This window comes from Loxodonta africana, chromosome 9 (genome assembly GCF_030014295.1).
Source record: "Loxodonta africana isolate mLoxAfr1 chromosome 9, mLoxAfr1.hap2, whole genome shotgun sequence".
Classification (NCBI taxonomy): domain Eukaryota; kingdom Metazoa; phylum Chordata; class Mammalia; order Proboscidea; family Elephantidae; genus Loxodonta; species Loxodonta africana.
The window spans coordinates 64,718,728-64,742,153 of NC_087350.1; the positions used below are offsets into that span (position 1 = coordinate 64,718,728).

The 23,426-nt window shown below is 34.9% G+C and overlaps 1 protein-coding gene across 2 annotated transcripts in view; it reads right to left on the reverse strand.

The window, feature by feature from the left end:
- The window catches only part of KIAA1958 (KIAA1958 ortholog), a 153,559-nt gene that overhangs the window by 11,260 nt on the left and 118,873 nt on the right, over positions 1–23,426 (reverse strand). For both annotated transcript variants that reach the window (XM_064291603.1, XM_064291604.1), the window contains one exon: positions 13,150–13,322. In XM_064291603.1, coding sequence (XP_064147673.1) covers positions 13,150–13,322 — 173 coding nt within the window. The remainder of the gene's footprint in view (positions 1–13,149; positions 13,323–23,426) is intronic.

Sequence of the window (23,426 nt, forward strand, 5' to 3'; positions counted from 1 at the left end):
CTCAATGAGGCGGATTGACACAGTGGCTGCAACGATGAGCTCAAGCATAACAACGATTGTGAGGATGGCTCAGGACCGGGCAGTGTTTCGTTCTGTTGTGCACAGGGTCGCTATGAGTCAGAACCAACTCGATGGCACCTAACAACAACAACACCACCACAAGGTTCAAAGCAAAATCACACCAAAAGCAACTCCTGAAAAAATATCAAATCACAAAAATTTATATTGTTTGCCTGTAAAACACTGTTCAGCCTGGTCCACCTTGGCTACCTCCTTAGGTTTCTCAGCTGAGTTTTGGTAAGTGATTATTCCTCTATTACCAAGGTCCTCAATCTGTTAAAAAGGCATTGCAAGAAGCCAATTTCCTTCACTGACCACTCTGAATTGATTTACTATGTCCAATTTCCAGAACCCATCAGACATTACAGACTTGGCTTTTGTGCTGTAAAATATCAAAGCTTGGTCATAAGACTGATGGTTCTTGTTGGGAGAGGACAGAATAACAAATGATTCATTTGGCAAATTCCACAGTTCTGGAACTATATAGTAATCCTTGACACTTGAAAGAGATTATAAGACAAGTAAATCCAAAAGTCAGTTTTGGGGAATTCTTCAAACTCCTCTTTGTGATAATCTTGTCTGGGGTGGGGGATAAAGAAAGTAGAGAAAATGCTTATGAACTTCAGGTACCCTTATAGGAAAACAAAATGAATCTTGAACTAATCATTTCTGACAACAAAAACTATTTCATTTTTACATTACCAACTTTTACTTTATTAAGAAAGATACATATTGAACTTTAGGATGCTCCATTTTCTATGGGCTAGCCTGAGGAATAAATAAGTCATTGAGATAGTAATCTTGGGGGAAGTGGATCAGTGAGGAGCAGGTCGTTCTTCAAACAATAATTTATCGGAAAAAATACCATGTGGACTATGCTCTGATCACAGAGTGAGACCAGCAGTGCACATTTTGCTTACTCAGATGACATTTTGAAGTCTGATTTAATTCTTTGCTTTTTCCATTAAACAAGCACCTACATGTGAGGCAGAAAGGCTGCCAAACTATGGTCAACGTTGTAAACCATTGTGTCTGCTGCTAGCTATATCTATTTTTAGAGACACATCTAGACTGAAAATACCTTGCGTTGAGAAGAAGAAAGTGAAGTTAAAGAAGATGGGCACTATGCCACAATTCCTTCTTTTTATTAAATATTGGCTAATTCTCTAAAATACTGGCCTCTTTCTTCCGAGTATATAATTACAATTATTTAGCTTTAGTAGCCCAATGTGAGTGGATTACAGAGGATTGGTATGTATCTTTTCTCTTGCCCACTATTCCTCTAGATATTAAGAAATATTGGTACTAAAAGTGGGGTGAAGGCACACTCCATTGGACAGCTGAGAAATTTTCACCATCTGGGATGCTTACATTATCTAAATTACGGAGGGTGTGAAGAAATAATGCTTTTTTAATTGATTCCTGCATGGGAACTTGTAGGTTCCCAGCAATTGACAATTGTCTTCACAATGATTTCCCAGAGTCTGGAAGACAGGCCATCTGATATAGAAAAAGTAAGGTTAGTGGGGATGGAGTAATGGTGATGTGGTGGGTGGGGATAGGTAAATTTTTTGACAATGTTAGGCAAAAAGCCAGAGAAACAGGAGACTTCAGAGATATGACAAGTATGAAATATTAAAGGCAATGGGGTTAGAAATTTCCCTTTGTTCTAAGAAGGCTGAACTTGCTTAAGCCTTTCATAGCAAGACTGGTGTGAGGATTAAAAGAGAGAGTATTGATAGTGTTTAACATAGTAGCTGGAACACAGTAAACAGTAGGACCTTAATAAATGACAGTTGTTAATACTATTACTATAGAAACAAACTCTGGAGATACAGAAAGCACTCCAGGGCTCCTAGCGAGTTATGAGTAGACTCAGTCTTATAACATTGGAGACCATAGTGGGGAATGCCTATTCAACCACTGCTTATTATGATTCTTCAAACTGATAACTGGAATATTGCTGAGTGAAAGATGCCCCTTGGTTTTCTGCCCTCTAATGGACAACCATGAACCAGCTGGCTTTCCTGTTTCCACACAAGGTGAAGAGAGCTTTTGCAGAAAAGTAAGGAGGTAAGAGTTCTTGCTCTCTAGACCATCCACTTGGCCCTCAGAGTTGCTAAACAACGTATTTTAAAAACTACCATTGATGGTTTATGCATTATTTGCTATATTTTAAAAACATGTAACTTATTTATGTTATACAACATAATAAAATCAACATCTATAAATCCACCATAAGAATGAAACCATTACTAACACTATTTCCTATATTTACATATTCCTTCTTTATTCAACTCTTCTGCCCTCCAACCTCCACCGAGGAAGCTACTATCTTGAATTTCGTTTTATCACTCCTTAATTTTTCCCCCACAAGTTTATCACATATGCATGTATTCTTATATTATACAGTGTGTTGTCAAGTTTTGCTGGCTTTTAAGCTTTGCAAAATTGGCATGTTAGTGTGTTACATATCTAGAACTCACGTTTTGTATGTAATGTTTTACTCTAACATAATTTCAAACTTAGAAGCAAGCTGCAATAGGATAAAGAGCTCTTGTATGTCCTTTACCAAGATTCATCAACTGCTTCCTTCTGTCCCATTTGCTCTATCATTTACATGGTATCTCTTTCCCTCTCTGTGTGTGTGTTTTTTTTTTTTTTACTTTGAGTGTAAGTTGTACATTTCAGTGTACATTTCCTATGAAAAAGGACATTCTCTTAAATAATTACAGTAGTTTTAAGAATGAGTAAATTTAACACTGATAAAATAACATTACCTAAACCATAGTCCATATTCAAATTTCATCAATTATTTCAATGTCATATATATTGTATAGGATGCAAATAGCTTTTTTCACTCTGTTTTTTCATTGTGTTTCCACGATTTAGCCTTGACATGCATCAATAGACTAATAATGAAAACTATTTTTAAGTCTACCGTTTATAATAGCAACACAAGGCTTATATTACCCACGTTATTAAATCTAGTGAGTCAGCTCTCAGTCCTCATTTTACTTGACATGTTAGCAAAATTTAACAGTTTGTCCCTCTTTCCTCCTTAACATGTTTTCTTCACTCTTTGGATTGTCTTCTTATTTTTTTTTGGTATGCAATTGACATTTACATATTGATGGTATACATCTTGCTAAATTCTTTTATTGTTTCTAGTAATTTGCTTGTGGATTCTCTTGGGTTTGCTATGTAGACAATCATATCATCTGAGAATAATATTAGTTTTCCATTTTCTTTTCCAATACTTATAGATTTTATGTCTTTTTCTTATTTTACTGTGTTAGCTAGCACCGCTAGTGCAATGTTCGATAGAAGCGGTGATGACAGGTTACCTTGTTTCATCTCTGATTTTAAAAGGAAGGCTTCAAAACTTTGGCCCCCAAGACTGCTATTTTTGTAGATAGCCTTTACCTGTTTACCTTTAAAAAGGCTTCTGTTTAAAAGCCTTTAAAAAATTATAAATGGTTATTCAATTCTATCAAATGTCATCTCTGGATTTATTGAGACGATCATATTCTTTTCCTCCTTTTAATGCTCAGTGTAGTGAGTGAAATTTATAGAATTTCTAATGTTTATCATCTTTGCATTCCACAAATAAATCCAATTTGGTCACTATGAATTTTTTCTAATATATCATTTGATTTACTAATATTTTGTTCAGTATTCCTTTCTTATATACTTAATGACTATTTTTGGTATCAAATTAAGCAGATGTCATATAATACATGAACAGTATTTCATTCTTTTCAATTTTCTGAAACATTCTGAATAAAACTGAAATGATTTGTACTTTGAAAATTGGTTGAACTCACCTCTAAGTGTTTTCTCTGTGGAAAGATGTTGAACTACGAACTCAATTTCTGTAACAGTTATAAGACTATTAAGACTTCCTATTTATTCTTGAGTCAATTTCAGAATGTGACTTTCAAGAAATTTGTTACCTTGGTTTCAGTTTTAAAATTTATTGATATAGTACTCTCTTATTATATATTTAATTGCTGCTGTATTTCTACTGAAGTTCCTTTTTCACCCCTATTATTTGTTTTTCATTCTCTTTTTTCCTTGATCAGTCTATCCATAGATTTGTCAGTTTACTAATCTTAAAAAAGAAATTTTTTTTTTTTTTTTAACAATCTCTATTATATCACTGTGCCTTACTTCATTAACTGCTTTCATAATCTCCCTTTTTTTCTGGTTTATTTTGTTGTTTTTCTAATATCTTAATTTGGATACCTAGCTCATAAATTTTCAGCTTTTATTCTTTTGTAATGTTAGCATTTAAGGCTTTAAAAAATCACTTGGAAATATTGCTCTTGCTGCATCCCACACGTTTTGAAGTTTATATTAACATTCATGTAAAAATATTTTTAAAATTTCAATATAATATTTTCTTTGATGTTTCAGTTATTTAAAAGTATGTTTTTAAATATATGGAAATCAAAAGCTCTTTTGGTCACTAACTCCTAATCTAATTCCACAGTGGTTGAAGAATGGGTTATATACGTAATATAAATTCTGTGATATTCATGAGCCTTGCTTTATTGGCCTTAGATCATTACTTTTTGTAAATGTTTCACGCATATTTTAGAAAAACATGTGTTCTCTATTTGGATACCTCTATTTGGGTTCTACCTATGTCCATTAAATTAAGACTGAATTTTATCGTTCACATTAAAAAAAAAAAACTTTTTGAGTCCTCTACTTTCAGCACTCCAATGTATCTTTGTTTTAGTACTTGTAAAGAGCTTATAGATGAATTTTTTCTTTTTTTTGTCAGTCTGAAAATCTTGGTCTTTTAACTGGAAAGTTTAATTTATCCATATTTATTGTGATTATTGATATTAAGACTTACTTCTATCATTTTACTTTTTGATTTCTATATGCCTCATGCTTTTTGAAAAAAACTATTTTGTCTTTTAAAAAAATAACTGAGCTTTGTTTTTTGTCTTTCCTATTCTATATTTTCCCCCTCTGCTAATTTGAGACTTACTCTATTTCTATTATTTTAAGGGCATTCCTCACATTTTACAATGCATACTTAAAATCTGAGGTTACCATCTTAACCCCTTCTCCAAACAACACTTATAACATTAACTCTGATTACCCCCTCCTGATTTGCATGCTAATTTATTCTTTTTGCTTTGATTATAAATGAAATTATTTTCTTAATTTTATTTTTGGTTTCTCATTACTACTGTACAGAAATACAATTACTTTTTGTATATTGACCAGGTATCCTGAAACCTTGCTAAATTCATTTATTAGTTCTAATAGCTTTTAGTGAATTTCTTAGAATTTTCTATATACAAGATCATGTCACCTGCTAAAAGAGATCACTTTACTTACTCCTTTCCAATCTGGATGCCTTTTCTTTCATTTTGCTGCCTAATGCCTTGATTAGAACCTTTAGTACAATGTTGACTAGAACTGGCAAGAAAACATCCTTGTCCTGTTCCTGATCTTAGGGGAAAAGCATTCAGTCTTCAATCATTAAATATAATGTTAGCCGTGGGTTTTTTTTAGATGCCCCTTATCAGGTTGAGAAAGTTCACTTCTATTCCTAGTTTGTTGAGTGTTTTTTTTTTTAATCATGAAGGGGTGTTGGGTTTTCTTAAATGCTTTTTCTGAGATGATCATGTGGTTTTTGACTTTTATTCTATTGCTATGGCATATTGCATTAATCTTTGGATATTAAAACAACCTTACATTCCTGGGATAAATCCCACTTGCTCATGGTATATAATCATTTTTATAACTGGATTTGAAGCCATCTGGGCCTAGGTGTTTCTTCGTGGGTAGTTTTTTTTTTTTAAACAAATTCAGTTTCTATGTGTCTATTGAAATTAGTCTATTCAGATTTTCTATTTCTTTTTGAGTCAGTATTGGTAGTTTGTGTCTTTCTAGAAGTTTATTCATTTCATCTAATTTATTGGCACAAAATTGTTCACAGTATTTCATTACAATCCTATTTCTGTAAGGTTGGTAGTAATGCCTCTTCTATCTGGTTTTAGGAATCTGAGTCTTACTTATCCTCTATATCTTAACCTTTCTTCTAAACTGCCATAACCTTACTATCTGTGCTATATTTTGGGTAGTTTCTTCAACTCTTTCTTAAAATTACTAATTCTCTCTTTGCCTAGGTCTAACCCAATATATTTTTTTATTTCAACACTTATTTTTTTCATTTCTTGAAGTTCTTTTTGTTTTATATTCATTTATTTTAGACTTTTCTTCTTTTATCATACAAGCATTTAAAGCTATAAAATTTTATCTAAGCATTACTTTATCTGCAGCCCACAAATTGTGATGTTATGTTTTTATTTTCAATCGGTTCAAAATGTGATTTCTTCCTTGGTTCATGGGTTACTTAGTAGTGTGTTAATTTCCAAGTATTTAGAAATTTTCTATGAATCTATCTATAACTGATTTATAATTTAATTCTGTTACGGACAGAGAACATACTCTGCATGATTTCAATCCTCTTAAATTAACTGAGACTTGTTTTATGGCCCAGCATATGGTCTGCCTTGGTAAATATTCCATGTGTACTTGGAAAGAATGTACATTCTGAGCTGTTGTACAAATGTTAATTAGGTCAAGTTGAATAGTGTTAAGTCTTCCTTATCCCTATTGATTTTCTGTGTGCTTGTTCTCTAAATTACTAAGAGAGAAGCATTGAAATCTCCAATTATAATTGTGGATTTGCTATTTTTCCTTTTAGTTTTGTGATTTTTGCTTCATGTACTTTTATTATTAAGCTCCATTATTAAGTGCACACACACTTAAGACTTTTATGTCTTCTTGATGAATTGGCCCTTTTATTCATTATAAAATTTCCCTTTTTTTTTTTTTTTGATGAATTGGCCCTTTTATTCATTATAAAATTTCCCTTTTTATTCCTGTTAAGAGTTCTTCTGTGGAAGTCTACTTTATCTGATATTAATAGCCACTCCAGGTTTCTTATGATTAATATTTGTATAATGTATCTTTTTCTCATCCTTTTACTTTCAACCTTTCTGGGTCTTTATTCTTAAAGTGCGGTTCTTGTAGACAGCATATAGTTGAATCTTGCTTTTCATCCAGTTTGACAATCTCTCTCTTTTAATTGTAATGTTTAGACCATCTCCATTTAATGTAATTATCAAGATGGCTGGGTTTCAATATACTATCTTGCTGTTTGTTTTCTATTTGGCCTATTTGTTCTTTGTTCCCTTTTTCCTCTTTGTCTTTTCCTGCCTTATTTTGGACTGAGTATTTTTTACCATTTCATTTATCTCCACTGGAGGGTTAGTGGGTTATCAGCTCTATTGGTTGGTTTTGTATTTTTAGTGGCTTCGGTAAGGTTCACAATATACAACTTTAACTTATCAGTCTACCATCAGATATACTATTTCATACATAATGCTGAAACATTATTATGCTACACTTCCATTCTTCCTCCTATCCTTTGTGTTTTTGTTGCCATACATTTTTTTCTCCATATATAACATACCCCACAATATATTGTTTTAAATAGTCAATTATCTTTTAAGGAAATTGAAAAATGAGAAAAATATATTTTATATTTACCCTTATCATTACCATTTTCAGCACTTTTCATTCCTTTGTAAGATCTAGGTTTATATCTGGTATACTTCTACTTCTGCCTGAAGAACACCCTTTGACATGTATTGTTGTGTAGGTCTTTTGATAAACGATTCTCTTCACTTTTGTTTGTCTTCAAAGGTCTTTATTTCACCTTCATTTTTATTTCCTTTGAGTATAAAATTCTAGATTGCCAGGTTCTCCCCCTGCCACCACCCCACTCCCTTCAACCCTTTAAAGATATTATCCCATTATCTTCTGGCTTCTTTAATTTCTGATGAGAAGTTCTTTATTCCCTTTATCATTGTTTTCTGCCCTTTTTTGCATCAATTGAATATTTTTTATAATTTCATCTGCTGTATTGATGTATTAGCTAGATGTCTTTGTTTTGTTATTTTAGTGGTTGATTTAGGGTTTACAGTCTACATATTTAACTTATCACAATCTATCTTCAAGTGATATTATACCACTTTATGTTTAGTATAAGAATCTTATAATAGTATAGTTTCATTTCTCCCCTCCCAACCTTTGTGCTACTATGTCATACATTTTGCTTTTACATAGGTTATAAACCCCATAATGCAAGGTTGTTTTTGCTTTAAAAGTCAGTTATCTTTGAAAGAGAATTAAATAAGAAACAACATATATGATTATCCATGTAGCTATCATTTCTAGTGTTTTGCATTCCTTTGTTTAGATCCTTATTTTGATGTGGTATCATTTTCCTTCTGTCTGAAAGACTTCCTTTAACATTTCTCATAGTGCAAATATGCTGCTGATGAATTCTTTCAGCTTCTGAATGTCTGAAAAAGTCTTAACTTCATTTTCATTTCTAAGAGATATTTTCACTGGATTTAGAATTCTAGGGTGACAGTTTTTATTTTTTCTTCAGTACTTCAAAGATGTGTTGCATTATCTTTTCATTTGCATCACTGATGATGAGAAATCTGCTGTCATCTTTCTCTTTGTTTTTCTGTATATATACCATATCTTTTTTTCTCTGGCTTCTTTTAGGTTTGCTCTTTATTACTAATTTTGAGCAATTCAATTATAATGAGACTTGGTGTAGTTTTATTCACTTTTCATGTGGGTTTTGGAAAAATTTTGGCCATTATTCTTCAAATATTTTTTGTTTCCTTTCTTTCTCTGTTCTCCTTCAGGGATTCCAATTACATGTATATCAAGATGCTTGGAATTGTCCCACAGCTCATGGATGCTTTTTTTTTTTTTTAATTCTCTCTCTCTGTTTAATTTTGGATAGTTACTATCATTATGTCTTCAAGTTCACATATTTTCATCTCTAATGTATAATACGCCTATCCAATATATTTTTTATCTTACACATTGTGGTTTTATCTCCAGAAGTCCAATTTGGGAGCTTTTTTGTTCGTTTGTTGGGTTTTTTTCTTTTTTGATTGTGGTAAAACATATAAAATTTGCCATTTTAACAATTTTTGAGTGTACAATTCAGTAGCATTGATTACATCACAGTGTGTGCAACCCTCACCACTATCTATTTACAAAAGATTTTTATCATCCCAAATAGAATCTCTGTACCCATTAAGCAATAATTCCCCATTCTCCTCTCCCATCAGCTCCTAGTAATCCCTAATCTACTTTCTGTCTCTATGTATTTGCCTATTTTAGATATTTCACATAAGTGGAATCATACAAAATTTTTTTTTTGTCTCTGACTTATTTCACTTAGCATAATTTTGGCCATTTTCAATGTTTTTATGATTTGTTTATCCATGTCTTATCATGTATCATAACTTCATTCCTTTTTATGGATGAATAATATTTCATTGAATGAATATACCAAACTTTGTTTATCCATTCATCTGTTCATGGACGCTTGGGTTGTTTCCACCTTTTGGCTATTGTGAATAATGCTGCAATGAACACTGGTATACAAGAATCTGAGTCCCTGCTCTCAATCCTTTTGGGTATATACCTAAAAAAATAACCATAACATTGCCATTGAGCTGATTCCAACTCATAGTGACCCTATCGGACAGAGTAGAACTGCCCCATAGGGTTTCCAAGGACAGGCTGATGGATTCAAACTGTCGACCTTTTGGTTACCAGCCAAGCTCTTAACCACTGTGCCACCAGGGCTTTGCGGGTATATACCTAGAAGTGGAATTTCTGGGTCAGATGGTAAGTTTATGTTTAACTCTTTGAGGAACTGCCATATTGTTTTCCATAGCAGCTGCACTATTTTACATTTCAATTTGGGTGTGTTTTGTTTTTTAAATATCTTTCATATCTATGCTTAACTTTTTAAACTTATTGAATGTAGTTATATAACTATTTAAATGTCCTTGTCTCGTATTCTAATGTCTGTGGTCACTGTGAGTCAGAATTGACTTGACGGCAATGAGTTTGGTTTTTTTTGTATCAGTTCTAGGTTGGTTTTAATTCATTCATTCTTTAAGGGATATATTTTCCCGCTTCTTTGCATGCCTGATAATTTTTGTTTAGATGCCAGACACTGTGAATATTATTTGTTGGGTTCTGGATATTTTGTATTTCTATAAATATTCGTAAGCTTTGTTCTGGGATCCAGTTAAGTTACTTGGGAACAGTTTGATCATTTTGGGTCTTGCTTTTAAGATTTGTTGGGTAGGATTACAGCAGTGGTTGGTCAGTCTAGGGCTAATTACTCCCTACTTTTGAGGCAAGACCTTTCTACGTACTCTACCCTATGAATCCTGAGGTTTTTCTAGTCCAACTGGTGGAAACGGGCACTATTTTGAGCTCTGTGCAAGCACCAGGTACCATTACCTCTAATATTGTCAGGTGAGTTTTTTTCCAGCCTCAGGTGGTTTTATCACACGCATAAGCGCATCAGTACTCAGCTGAATATTTGAAAAGGACAATCTTCAGATCTCTGGTGTTCCCTCTTTGTGTAGCTCCCTACTTTCAAGTACCCTATCATAAAAATTCTAGCCACCTTGGTCCCTCTGGACTCTCGGCTCCATTTCCTCAACTCAGCAAGTCTGTTGGGCTCCATCTGGGTTCCCCTCCCTGCACCACAGTCTGGAAATTCTCAAGACAGCAAGTTGGGGTTTACGTTGTTTGTTCCTGTCTCTCAGAGATCACCGCCCTTCTTTGCCTGACATACAGCACCTTCAGAATCATTGTTTTATATATTTTGCCTATTATTTAATTGTTTCAGGTACAGGGTAAATCTGACCATTCAAATTGGCAGGAAGTAGAAGACATAACTGCTTTTTCTCCTGGATATGGGTCCCATGTTCCTGTTTCTTACTATGTCTAGTAATATTTGGATGCTAGAAACTGTAAATTTTACATAATTGGATTTTACATATTGTCATATTTCTTTAATGAATGTTAGAACTTCTTTCTAGCACCCACAGCCTCTTTGAACTCCAATCTCTGTCTCAACTCAGCAAGATTGCCAGGCTCTGTTTCGGTTCGCCTCCACTCATTGTGGAAACCCTGGTGGCATAGTGATTAAAAGCTATGGCTGCTAACCAAAAGGTCAGCAGCTCAAGTCCACCAGGTGCTCCTTAGAAACCTCTGTCCTATAGGGTTGCTATGAGTTGGAATTGACTCAACTGCAACAGATTTGATTTCTGGTTTTCCACTCTCTGCAGTCCATAAATTGTCTCCAGGCGGAAAGCCCAAGAGATGGTGGTACTCATCTCATTTTTTCCCCTGTCTTAGGGGTCACGGTCCTGTGCTGCCTGTTCTGTCTGAAAGTTGTTTCATATATTGTGTCTAGTTTTTTTGTTGTTACAGCAGGAGGGAATTCTGGGCCCTTTTATTCCCTTATGGTCCGAAATGGAAATTTCAATTTATTTTCAGATCTGTTAGATCATTTTGATATCAATTAGTATCTTGTTGCTTATTCATTTTTATAATTCTCTTTTTTTCTTATAAACATTTCATATAATCGGTGTATAATCTACCATCTAAAGTCCCTGGTATCTAAATATTTTGTTGGTTGTTTCTACCTATGCTCACTCATGGGGATTTATTTCCTTAAGTGGTTGGTGATTTTTTTTTTTTTTTTTTTTAATGAACACATATTTAATTGACCTTAATCTGCAAAAAATTTGAACATTTGCCGATATTTGGATATTTCCCTTCAGGAATTATTAGCATATTATTCTGCAAGGAACCAGAAGATGTTACTGACCTAGAACTTTTTTAGTCCCCTTTCAGGGTTCCCTCCTTAACAGAAGATTCTTCAGTTCATCTATCTTTTCCCTTCCTTCCTTAATAATCATATCAACATTTGCCCTCAGGGAGAACTCTGCTTTTCATATATGCTTACTTCTTTCAGCTCCCATTTCACTTTTCCTTTTTTTGGTCCCATGGATGTCTCTCTTTCTTCTTCCAAGTACATTGGGTCTTTTATACTTGATCTTTTATAGATACCCTAAACACACTACCCACAACTCCAAGTCTTCAACAATAAACTCTATTTATAAGGCCTTTAAATATATATGGGCCCTGGTGGAGAAATGGTTAAGCATTTGGCTGCCAACCAAAAGGTCGGCAGTTCAAATCCACCAGCTACTCCTTGGAAACCCTATGGGGCAGTTCTACTCTGTCCTATAGAGTCACTATGAGTCGGAATCGACTCAATGGCAATGAGTTTTTAAATATATACCTCCGGCTTTAACATTCTCCCCATATTTTAAGTCCCACATTCCCAACTGCTTATTGGACATGCCCACCTGGACATATGTCAAATTTACACTCAATAGATCTAAATTTAAATACATCTTTCTGTTCTGTCTCTACATATCAAAGAACTTTTTCTTCTATTCACAAACCTGAAATATTTTAAGTTTGAAGAGATCTTAAGAGCCCATTTTACAAACAGGGAAATAGAGGACCAAGGACATTAAATAACTTTTTGCTTAGTACTCCGAATTAATTTCCCTGAAATATTTTCATTATCTTCCTTTCTGCCCAAAAGACTTCAGTGTTTTCCCAGTGTTTACAAGATTTTAGCTTAGCACTTAAGGGTTGACAAAATTTGGTTTTATAGTCCACTATTCTCATATTGGGTTGCTATGAATTGGAATTGACTCAACAGCAATGAGTTTGGTTTGGTTTTGGTTCATCTCCACATGTGAACCCCCTGCTACAGCCAAGTGAGTCTATCCCCCAAAATTTTACTCTTCCTCATATCATTCAGCAAAGAAGACATCCTCCTCTCCATCTACTAAAATCCTACCCCTTCCTCAAAATCTAGCTTAATTATTAAATTAAAATTAATAATTAAATTATCTATCTGAAATTTCCGGCATTAGTGATTTGTAAATTCACAGAACATTTATTAAATCCTGCCTTATTCTGTGATTATTTTTCTTTCTATTTTATATTCTCTCAAAGTTTTTCCCAGCAGAAAGTGCCTGTTCTGTTTCCCACCATGTTTAGCACAGTACCTGGCACTTGAAAAATGCTTGGTGGAGGTGGCTGAAAGAAGTAAACTCAAGAGCTCCTTACCTTGGTGATGTCCGTGTGATCTTTGAGACCGTTGGTCATGCACCAATATCGCCACACATTCAGGGCGTACCGCGTGGCTTTGGTAGTATTTGGGCTCACTGCACTGGTACACAGATCATTCAAGTCATCGTTAATATTAAATACAGGAAATTTGTTGAGCTTAGTAGAATAGGCTAGAAACAAAAACAATAAAGGCATTAAAATAATTTGCTGTTCCCTCTTCCGTAGAAAATTACATCTTGGGGTCTTGTTAAATAACAAAGAACTCCAAACAACTAACATTTAAAAAAATTAAATTTGTATGAAGCATACACATATCAGGATAAAGTAGGGAACAATATTTCCAGCATAGAATCAATGCGGTAACCTTGAATTTAATGCCAACAATTTTGCCATAGGTACTAATTAATGCATTAATGCAGACATTCCAACAATCATGGGGAGAAAAATTAACACAGAAAAATACTCTAAGAACATTCTCTCTAAATTTTTTACTAGAAAAAAAATAGCACTTCTATTAATAACAAGGAAAAAAAAAAGAAGGATGAGAAGAAGGAAGAAAAATTTACACATCCTTTCTCTTTACCCTTATAACATGAAGCACCATAATTTCTCTGTAATATACAGTATCAAATGTCTTATAAGCCATCTTGGGCAACCTAGAATTAAATGGTGGTAGCATGTTTCTTTAATTCCCCTCATAAATTAATAAAGAGAGAAATAATTAAATCCTGACTCCACAACCAACCCATCAACCAGCTTAGAATCAGAATGGAAGTTTAAGTGAGAAAAAATATTAGGGGAAAGAGGAAGGAATACTCCAGAAGGGTTCATATCTCCTCAGAGGAAAGAGAGCAGATTTTAAATTGCCAAAATTACTTCAAATGAAGACTACTCTTTCTCAATGTGACCACTGCTTGTCAAAGAGATAAACCAAGTCCAAATCATTAGCTTGTCTTTCTTTATACTTGTGATCCACTAAAACCAGACTTAACCTACTCAAACTGAATTTGGTGTCTTTAGAATAGAAAAAGAAGTATCAAAGTAAATCACTTAAGTGTCTTGCACAAAGTAAAAACACTGCCAATCTGTACTTATCTAACAGTTCTGATTCTCTCTGGAATGTTTCAGCATTCAAACAAGGAACTAACTGGCTAGGTCTCTGAGAAAAAGCAAAACGAAAAGTTAATGCAATTACCCAAGTGATTTTCAAACTTGGTTTCACTTTACCTAACTCACCTCACCTTTTACTTCTCTCACTGAGGAACTCCTCTGTACCAAACCACCAGCCCCCAGCATCTGCCTGCACCCAGGACATCCACACCATACCTTCCCTAGACTTGACCCTAGTATTCTCCCCCATGGTCTATGAGCCAATTGAAATATTGTCCTTTTTTCAAATCTAATTCCAAACTCCCTTCTATATAACCTTTCCCCACATTAATGTAACTTCCTGTTCTCTCCTTGTATTTGTCTCACATTTGCTTCACTATTTCTTAGGAATATGTTCTAATCGTGACATGGAAGTTTCTTCAATTGGTTTATATGTTCCTTACAAGCAATGACCATGTCTTCACTCTTTAAATCTTGGTCCTGCCTAGAAGTTAAATACACAATTTGCTTTAATAAATGCTTATAGCAAGAGAAGAATAAGCATTGCTGGGAACAGTATCTGAAGCAACTGGGTCAGGTAGCTCAAGTCCTCTCACCACTCCATAAACCTAGATAAAACAAAACAAAACAAACCTGTTGCCGTCAAGTTGATTCCGACTCATAGTGACCCTATAGGACAGAGCAGAACTGCCCCATAGGGTTTCCAACGAGTGCCTGGTAGATTCAAACCACTGACCTTTTGGTTAGCAGCCAAACTCTTATCAACTATGCCACCAGGGTTTCCATAAACCTAGATAACTGGTATTATTTGTAGGACTTGCTTGATACTAATAAAATGATTCTAGTATGAGATTTATTATTATTATATCCAGTACTAATTGTATGCCTACAATGTGCCAAGAGGTTTTACATAAATTATCTGTAATCTATAAACAACCTCATTGTCATATCTATTTTATAGATAAGAAAACTGACGCTCATACATTTAAATAACTTCATACATTCATCCATCCAATATTTACCAAGGTATCATCTCAGTGCCAGGCACAATGCTTTCCCAAAGCCATGGAGTTACTAAGTGGTAGAGCAGGGACTGGTCCTGGGTTCCTCTGACACCCTACACTTGCCTTTATAACAACAGAATCAGGTATTACAGGATGAAGTTCTTAATAAAGAATGCAATTTAGATATTAGCCACTTGAGCTTATGAAAAATATACTGGCCCCCAAAATTTACTCAGATTAACCTCCAATGAGAAGGACTAAATCTGCTTTCTTTAGGTGACAGTTCTACTCTGTCCTATAGGATTGCTATGAGTCAGAATTGACTCGACTGCACTGGGTTCACTGGGTTTTTAGGTGACCACTATAGTTTCAGATTGGATGATTAATTTTAATTATTACATTAAACAATTACATGACCTTAAAATCATTTCATTTGTTCTTCATTTTTATTACAAAACAGACACTGTGCCTTTAGAGTGGAAATCAAAATCCTAGTACATATAGACATGGTAAAGAATGCTTGTGTACTCACGCAATGGGAAAGAAATTGTATGAAAATGAGTAAATGTCATACATGGATCCTTCATGATTATATTTACGGATTAAATATATTTACTTAATAAAGTGCTTTTTTAAAACTTTGGGTAGAAGTTGTATTATGCTACAGATGAAAATCTAGGGGGACTACTGTGATAAGCCCTGGTGGTGTGGTGGTTAAAAGCTGTGGCTGCTAACCAAAAGGTCAGCAGTTTGAATCCATCAGTTGCTCCTTGGAAACCCTATGTAGCTGTTCTACTCTGCCCTATAGGGTCCCTGTGATTTGGAATTGACTCAACAGCAATGGGTTGTGTTTTTTTGGATTTAACATGATGAGAAACAAATAACAGTAAGAACTCATAACAGAAGACAGAAAAAGGAAGGGACTACTAAAGAAGGACCCCTGTTGGTGCAATGGTTAAATGCTGGCTCCTAACCGAAAGGCAAGTGGTTCGAGCCTACCCAGCAGCATTCTAGGAGAAAGGCCTAGCAATCTGCTCCTGTAAAGATTATAGCCCAGATTTGAATCTCCACGGCGTTGGGATTCATGGACTGTCAAGTAGGAATACACAAAGAAGACACATATATATTAGAGATATCTTGGTGAAATTTCTGAGTCAAAATCAACTCGAAGGCATCCAACAATAACAACACTAAATAAGTGAAATGTCAGGACGAGGTGGGCGTGGGCTATGGGGTGGGAATAGCGTAATGAAGGACAGCCAGATCTGAACAACTATCCTGTTTTCTGTATGTAGTTACCATTTACATCATTTACCAACAGCTCAGTTGTTGACAAGTACGGTTGTGTAAAATGAGGAAAATCTGCTGTGGAAGGCTACACTCGGCACCTGAGAGAGAACAGAGGGCATTACATCAGGTAACTCGGGGAAGCCTGCCATGGATTGAATTGTGTCTCCCTAAAATATCTTTCAACTTGGCTAGGTCATGATTCCCAGTGTCATATAATTGTGCAACATTTTGCCATCTGATTTGATTACCCTAAAACTATGTGCTGTAAATCTTATCACTATGATGTAATGAGATGGATTAGTGGCAGTTCTACTGACGAGACTATAAGATCAGATAGTGTCTTAAACCAATCTCTTTTGAGATATAAAAGACAGAAGGGAGTGGAGAGACATGGGGGCCTCATACCACCTGAGGTTCCTGGGCGGAGAAGCTCCTAGACCAAAGGAAGATTGATGGTATGGGCTTTCCCACAGACTTGACAGAAAGAGAAAGCCTTCCCCTGGAGCTGACATGCTGAATTTGAACTCGTAGCCTACTAGAATGTGAGAATAAATGTTTGTTAAAGCCATCCACTTGTGATATTTCTGTTGCAGCAGCATTAGATAACCAAGACAAAGCCCCATTGAGTACAGAGAGAGGAAAGAAAAAAGAAACTGAGAAAAGCAATGAAACTCCTGAATGTACGCCATCTCCCAGGTAACACCTGCCCTGTTTCTGTAGTTAAGAGTGTTCCCAGTTTCCCAGCTTGTTTCCAGCTTATACTCTCTGAAGGGAGCCTATGCATGAGCACCGCTTTGGCCACTCATTACTATTACTATTGTTTCCTGCAGAAATGAGCTCTGTCCAGATGTATCAAACAGGAACCTTTTATGATTTCTAAGAAAATCTTTATCTGGTACCAATAATGGTCAATGTAGCCTTTCATTTTAAAATGTGAGCAGACAAAAAGCATCACCAGGCAATTGGGGAAAAGCAACAGCGTGAAAGCCACCAAGAAACACAAGCAGAGCAACTAACTCCACATTCCCTCCCACACCTCCAGAAAATGGAGTCAATTAAGAAAACTTTTAAAACATCACAAACATCCCCCCCCCCCGCAAAAAAAAAAAAAATCACTAGAGAAATCTGAGAGGACACTGTATCCTTAAGACAAGAACAGGCTTCATGGGAAAAGGATAAATAGAACAAGAAAGACCCCCAAAATGACTGGAAAAAAAAATTTTTTTTTAAAGTACCTAATAGAAGGGCCGAATATCAGAATGAACATTGGCTAAAGGCAAATCTGTGATCTGGAAGAATTTCCCCAAAAGGATAAACAAAATAGTAAAAATTTTAAAATTATGAGGGTGAAGTTAAGAGACATAGAGGACAGAGCCAGGAGATTCAATATCCATCTTATAAGAACTCAAAAGAAAAAATAGGTAATAGGATAAAAAAAATCGAAGAAATAATATTTTTAAAAGTTTCAAAAGATTTGAATCTATGCCATATGTAAAACTTAAATGATGGGAAGAGGGCTTCCACTTATGGCTATGATGAAGTAGCTGGTATTATATTGTCCTTCCTGTTGACAGCAAAGCTAGATAAAATGCACAGAATGACCAAAATAGCTGGAACTGAGGGAAAAGACCCTGGAGAGAAGGGACGTGCACAGAGGTAAGTGCTGCATTGGTCACTGTGTTTTTCTCTTAGGGCACGTGCTGGCTTGTAGAGTTCAGGACATACAGCCCAAACAGAAAGCAGCAGCCTGAAATCTGTAGCAATCTCAGAGAGATGGGAATGCAGGTATTTACGTACTGGGATATCAAGCAGCCAATACTTCAGGAAGCGAGATCCTGGAGGAAAGGGAACTGTAGAAAAGTGAGCCAACATTCTACCTGCAATTTTCCTTCTGGGAATTGCGGACTTGTAAGCTATGTATGCACAGTCAAGATGCAGAGAAACCATGCAGAAAGCAGAAATTGCCAAGAGGCAATTTCATGGCTCACAGGAGTGATAATTGTAATTCAGGACCTGCCAAGGGGATAATAATTTAAGACCCAGTAAGGGCTTGACTAAGAGTAAGGGAAAGGGAAACTGGAAATAGACCAGTCTCAACTAGATTAAAGTGATCTGCCCTTCTTATTTCCTTGCTAGAAGAAATTTTAGTATTTTCTGGAGGAAGATAACCATCTTCAACAAGTTTTCATACACAATGATCATCTTTAATAACAACTTAACAGGAACACCATAAAACAAGATCAACTGAATAAAAAAGATAAAAACCAGGCAATATAAACAAACCTATATATAGGTAATCTGGAGTCTCTAGGTGATACAAATGGTTAATGTGCTTGGCTGCTAATTGAAAGATTGGAGGTTCGAGTTTACCCAGAGGCATCTTGGGAAGAAAATCCTGGCAATCTACTTTCAAAAAATCAGCCATTGAAAACCCTATGGAGCACAGCTCTGCTCTGATATACATGGGGTCACCACGAGTTGGAGTCGACTTCATGACAACTGGTTTACTGGTTGATCCTTTGCTGAATGTATTAGTTATATATTTCTGTGTAACAAATTACCCAAAATTTAGTAGCTTAAAACAATAAAAAATGTGTATTATATTAACTGTTCCAAGAAATTATGAAAAGAACAGAAAATACAGTAAAAAATGTAGAAGAAAGGAAACAACACAAATAAGGACAGAGGTCAATGAATTAGGAAAGAAATTTACCAATAAAAAAAAGCAATGCCAAAAGATGAATTTTGCAATACTATCAAAATCGATAAACTAGCAAGAAAGAATAAAAGAGAAAGCACAAATTATTACACCAGGAATGAAAAGGAGGTTATCCCTACAGATCCCACAGATACTTAAATGACAGTAAAAGAGATTATGATTATGATAGCTTTATGCCAATAAATTTGAAAATTTAGATACAACAAATACCTAGAAAAACCATAATTTACCAAAACTGAAGAAGAAATGTTAAATCTGAATAGTCCTAGATCCATTAAAGAAACTGAACCTATAATTAAGAACTTTTCCATAATTAAGAACCTTTTCATAAAGAGAACTTCAGATTTAGATGGCTTCTCCGGTAAATTCTTCTAACGTGGAAGAACAAATCATGGCAATCTTACAAAATACTGTTAGAAAATAGGAAAAGAGGACATATTACCCAAATTCTCTTTTATTTTTAGGTAAGCATATCTTTTGTATAAAAGCATGACAAGAACAATAAAATAAAGAAAAATTATAGGCCAACACAGCTCATAAACATAGACACAAAAATCCTAAACAGAATATGAGCAAATGAAATCCCTACTTCACACTACACACATACACAATTCCAAAGGGATTATAGACCTAAAAGTGAAAAATAAAACAATAAACCTTCTAGAAGAAAACATAGAACATCTTTACGACCTTAAAACAGCCACACATTTCTAAATAGGACATAAAAATTACTACTCCAAAGTTAAAGATTGAAAAATTGGATTTCATTAAAATTAAAACCATTTATCAAAATATGCCAAAAAAGTGGGTGAAAAGGCAAGCCATGAAGTAGGAAAAGGTATTTGCACTGCATTTATCTGACAAATCAATTCAAAGATAGATTATCCAATTAAAAAATGGGTAAAACTTGAGTAGGCACTGAATAAAAAAGGAAATCTATGTGGCCAATAAGCATATTGAAAAGGTACCCTATCAATATCATTAATTTTCCAGGAAAAACAATTTAAAATACACCTACGCAATGTCTGTGGGAGTGTCAAACACTTTGGAAACTAATTGGCAGTATCTACTAAAGTTGAAAGGAGTCCTGGGGTGGCACAAATGGTTAAGCGCTCGACTATAGCTGAAAGGGTTGGCAGTTCGAACCCACCCCGAGATGCCTCAGAAGAGATGCCTGGCAACTTGCTTCCAAATGTCACAGCCTTGAAAACCCTACGGAGCAGTTCTACTCTGCATGTGTGCGGTCGCCATGAGTCAGAATCAACTCGATGACAACTAACGACGACTAAAATTGAACATATGCCTATCCTATGACCTGGCAATTCTACACCTGGTATATTCAAAAGAAACGTATATGTATGTGTACCAAAGGCAGTTATGTACAAAAATGTTCATAATTGCATAATTTTTAATATTCCTAAACTGGAAACAGCTCCATGTTTATAAACAAAGAATGGATATAAAATTGTAAAATATTTATACTATGAATTATTATACAATAATGAAAAGGAATGAGAAAAGGAATGGACTACTAGAATCAATGATACGCAAAAACATAAATGAGTCCCACAAACATAATTTTAAGCAAGAGAAGCCAGATACAAAAGAGTATATATTGAAAAAGTCCACTTACATAATTCAAAAGCAGACAGAATGACTATGATGAATACAGTGGTTATAGTCAATACAGTGGTTACCTTAAGGAGGTAACAACAGGGAGGGCACAAGAGGGAAGGTTCTGGGGTTCAGGTAATGCTCTCTTCATCTGGGTTGTGGTCACAACAATGTTTGCTTTGTAAAAATGAATCAAGCTGTATACTAATTATTTTGCACTTTTTTTGTTGTCACAGTTCAATTAAAAAAAAAACTAAAAACAAAACCAAACCCTTAAAATCATAATAGTATAAATAAACCCGAAGCCCTGGTATTGCAGTGGATAAGAGATTGGCTGCTAACCAAAAGGTCAGCAGTTCAAATCCACCAGCCGCTCCTTGGAAACCCTATGGTGCAATTCCACTCTGTCCTGTAGGGTCCCTATTAGTTGGAATCGACTTGACGCCAACAGATTTGGTTTTTATAAATGCAGTGTATTATACCATGTACTTGGAAGGCTAAGATGTTTAATTTCTTCAAATAATCTTTAAATTCAATGTAATTCTAATTAAAATTCCTCTTTTTTTGTGGTTAAGGAGCCCTGGTGGCGCAGTGGTTAAAGCACTTGGCTGCTCACCAAAGGTCAGCATTTCGAACCTCCAAGCACTCCACGGGAGAAAGATTTGGCAATCTGCTTCAATAAAGATTTACAGCCTTGGCTACTGGTCTGACAGAGACTAGAAGAACCCCCCCGAGACTATGCCCCTGGACACCCTGCTAACTCAGAGCTGAAATCACTCCTGAAGTCCACCTTTCAGCCAAAAATTAGACGAGCCCATAAAATAATAACACACACAAAGAATGAGACCAAATGGGCAACACCTGCCAAAAAGCAAAAATGAGACATCAGGGACAGGAAACCTGGACAAGTAGACATGGGAAACCTGGGGCGTAAAGAGAAAGGGGAGAGTGCTGACACATTGAGGGCATTGCAACCAGTGTCACAAAACAATCTGTTCATAAATTTTTGAATGAGAAAACTAATTTGCACTGCAAACTTTCACCTAAAACACATACACACACACACACACAAAAAAATTTAACGCCTTGGAAACCCTATAGGGCAGTTCTCCTCTGTCCTATAGGGTCATTATGAGTTGGAATTGACCTTACTGCAACAGGTTTAGGGTTTTTTTTGTTTGTTCGTTTGTTTTTGTGGTTACTTGTCAGGTTGATTCTGAAGTTTATTTGGGAGAGTAAATGAATATGAGAAGAAAGGGAATTTTGAAAATGATAATTGGAAGACTTTGTCCTAAAAGATATAAACACGTTCTATAACACCGTAATAATTCAGTGAGCAGTAGAATAAATTTTAAACTGTTTTAAGTTACTGGTAAAGAGATAGACAGTGCTACGGAAGAAAGTCAAGAAAAGGTCTGTGTAAATATGTAAATTGTAATAAAGTGTCCAACACAAATTGTTGGAGAAAAGAGGGACTCTTCAATAAATGATTTGGAATAACCGGCTATACTGCTGGAAAACAAAAACAAAGGCAAATGTAGATTCCTATTTCATACCACACACACACACACACACACATTTCTAAATGTTTCTTTTTTAAAAAAGCTGTTTTCATAAAGAGACGATTTGCATGATTTTGGGAGTGAGGAAAGCCTTCCTCTGCATGATACAACCCAGAAGGTATAAAAATAGATTCATAGATTGGACTACATAAAAAATTTTAAAATTCTACTTTGAATAAATCTTAAAAGACAAGAGACAAAAAATACAATTAAAATAATAATAAAGACAATAGACAGACCTGGAGAAAACACCTATAAAATTTTAAAATGACAAAAGACATATAGAAAGCTCTACAAATCAACGGTACAAAGATAGCTCACTAGGAAATAGGCCAAGGAATGACAGGCTATTATTCATAGCAGAATTACAAATAACAAGAAGCATTAATATTAATCAGACATTATAATGAAAATGAAATATATTTCACTTATCAGATTGGCAAAATGCAAAAAGGCCCATATCTAAATGTTGGCCAGGATGTGGGGAACTTGCACTCTTAGCCAGTATTGGATGAATGTCAACATCAGTATAACTTTTGGGGGAATAATTTGCTGCTTCCCAGCTAAATGCAGAAATACACCATGTGCCAAGATAAATGAACAAAGACGCTCACCAAAATCCATTCACAGAGGAATGACTAAATAATTATGCATATATTTATATGCAGCCATTAAAAATTGTGCTAGCTTTCCACATGCTAGCACAAAAACAGGTCCATGATATATTATTGAGTTTAAAAAAAAATAAACTTGCTTTAGGAAAATATGAATAGCATGATTCCATTTTTGTGAGAAAAATAAAAATGATCTATAATTATATAGAAAAAATTCGGAAGGCTACACATCACATTGGTTAGTAATTACCTCTGTGGGACTTCAAATTTTACAATATGCATATATTATTTTTACAAGTTATAAAAATCACTAGGAGTTGGAAAGATGTCTATGTAGGCGAAAAAAATTCTTTTATTTGGT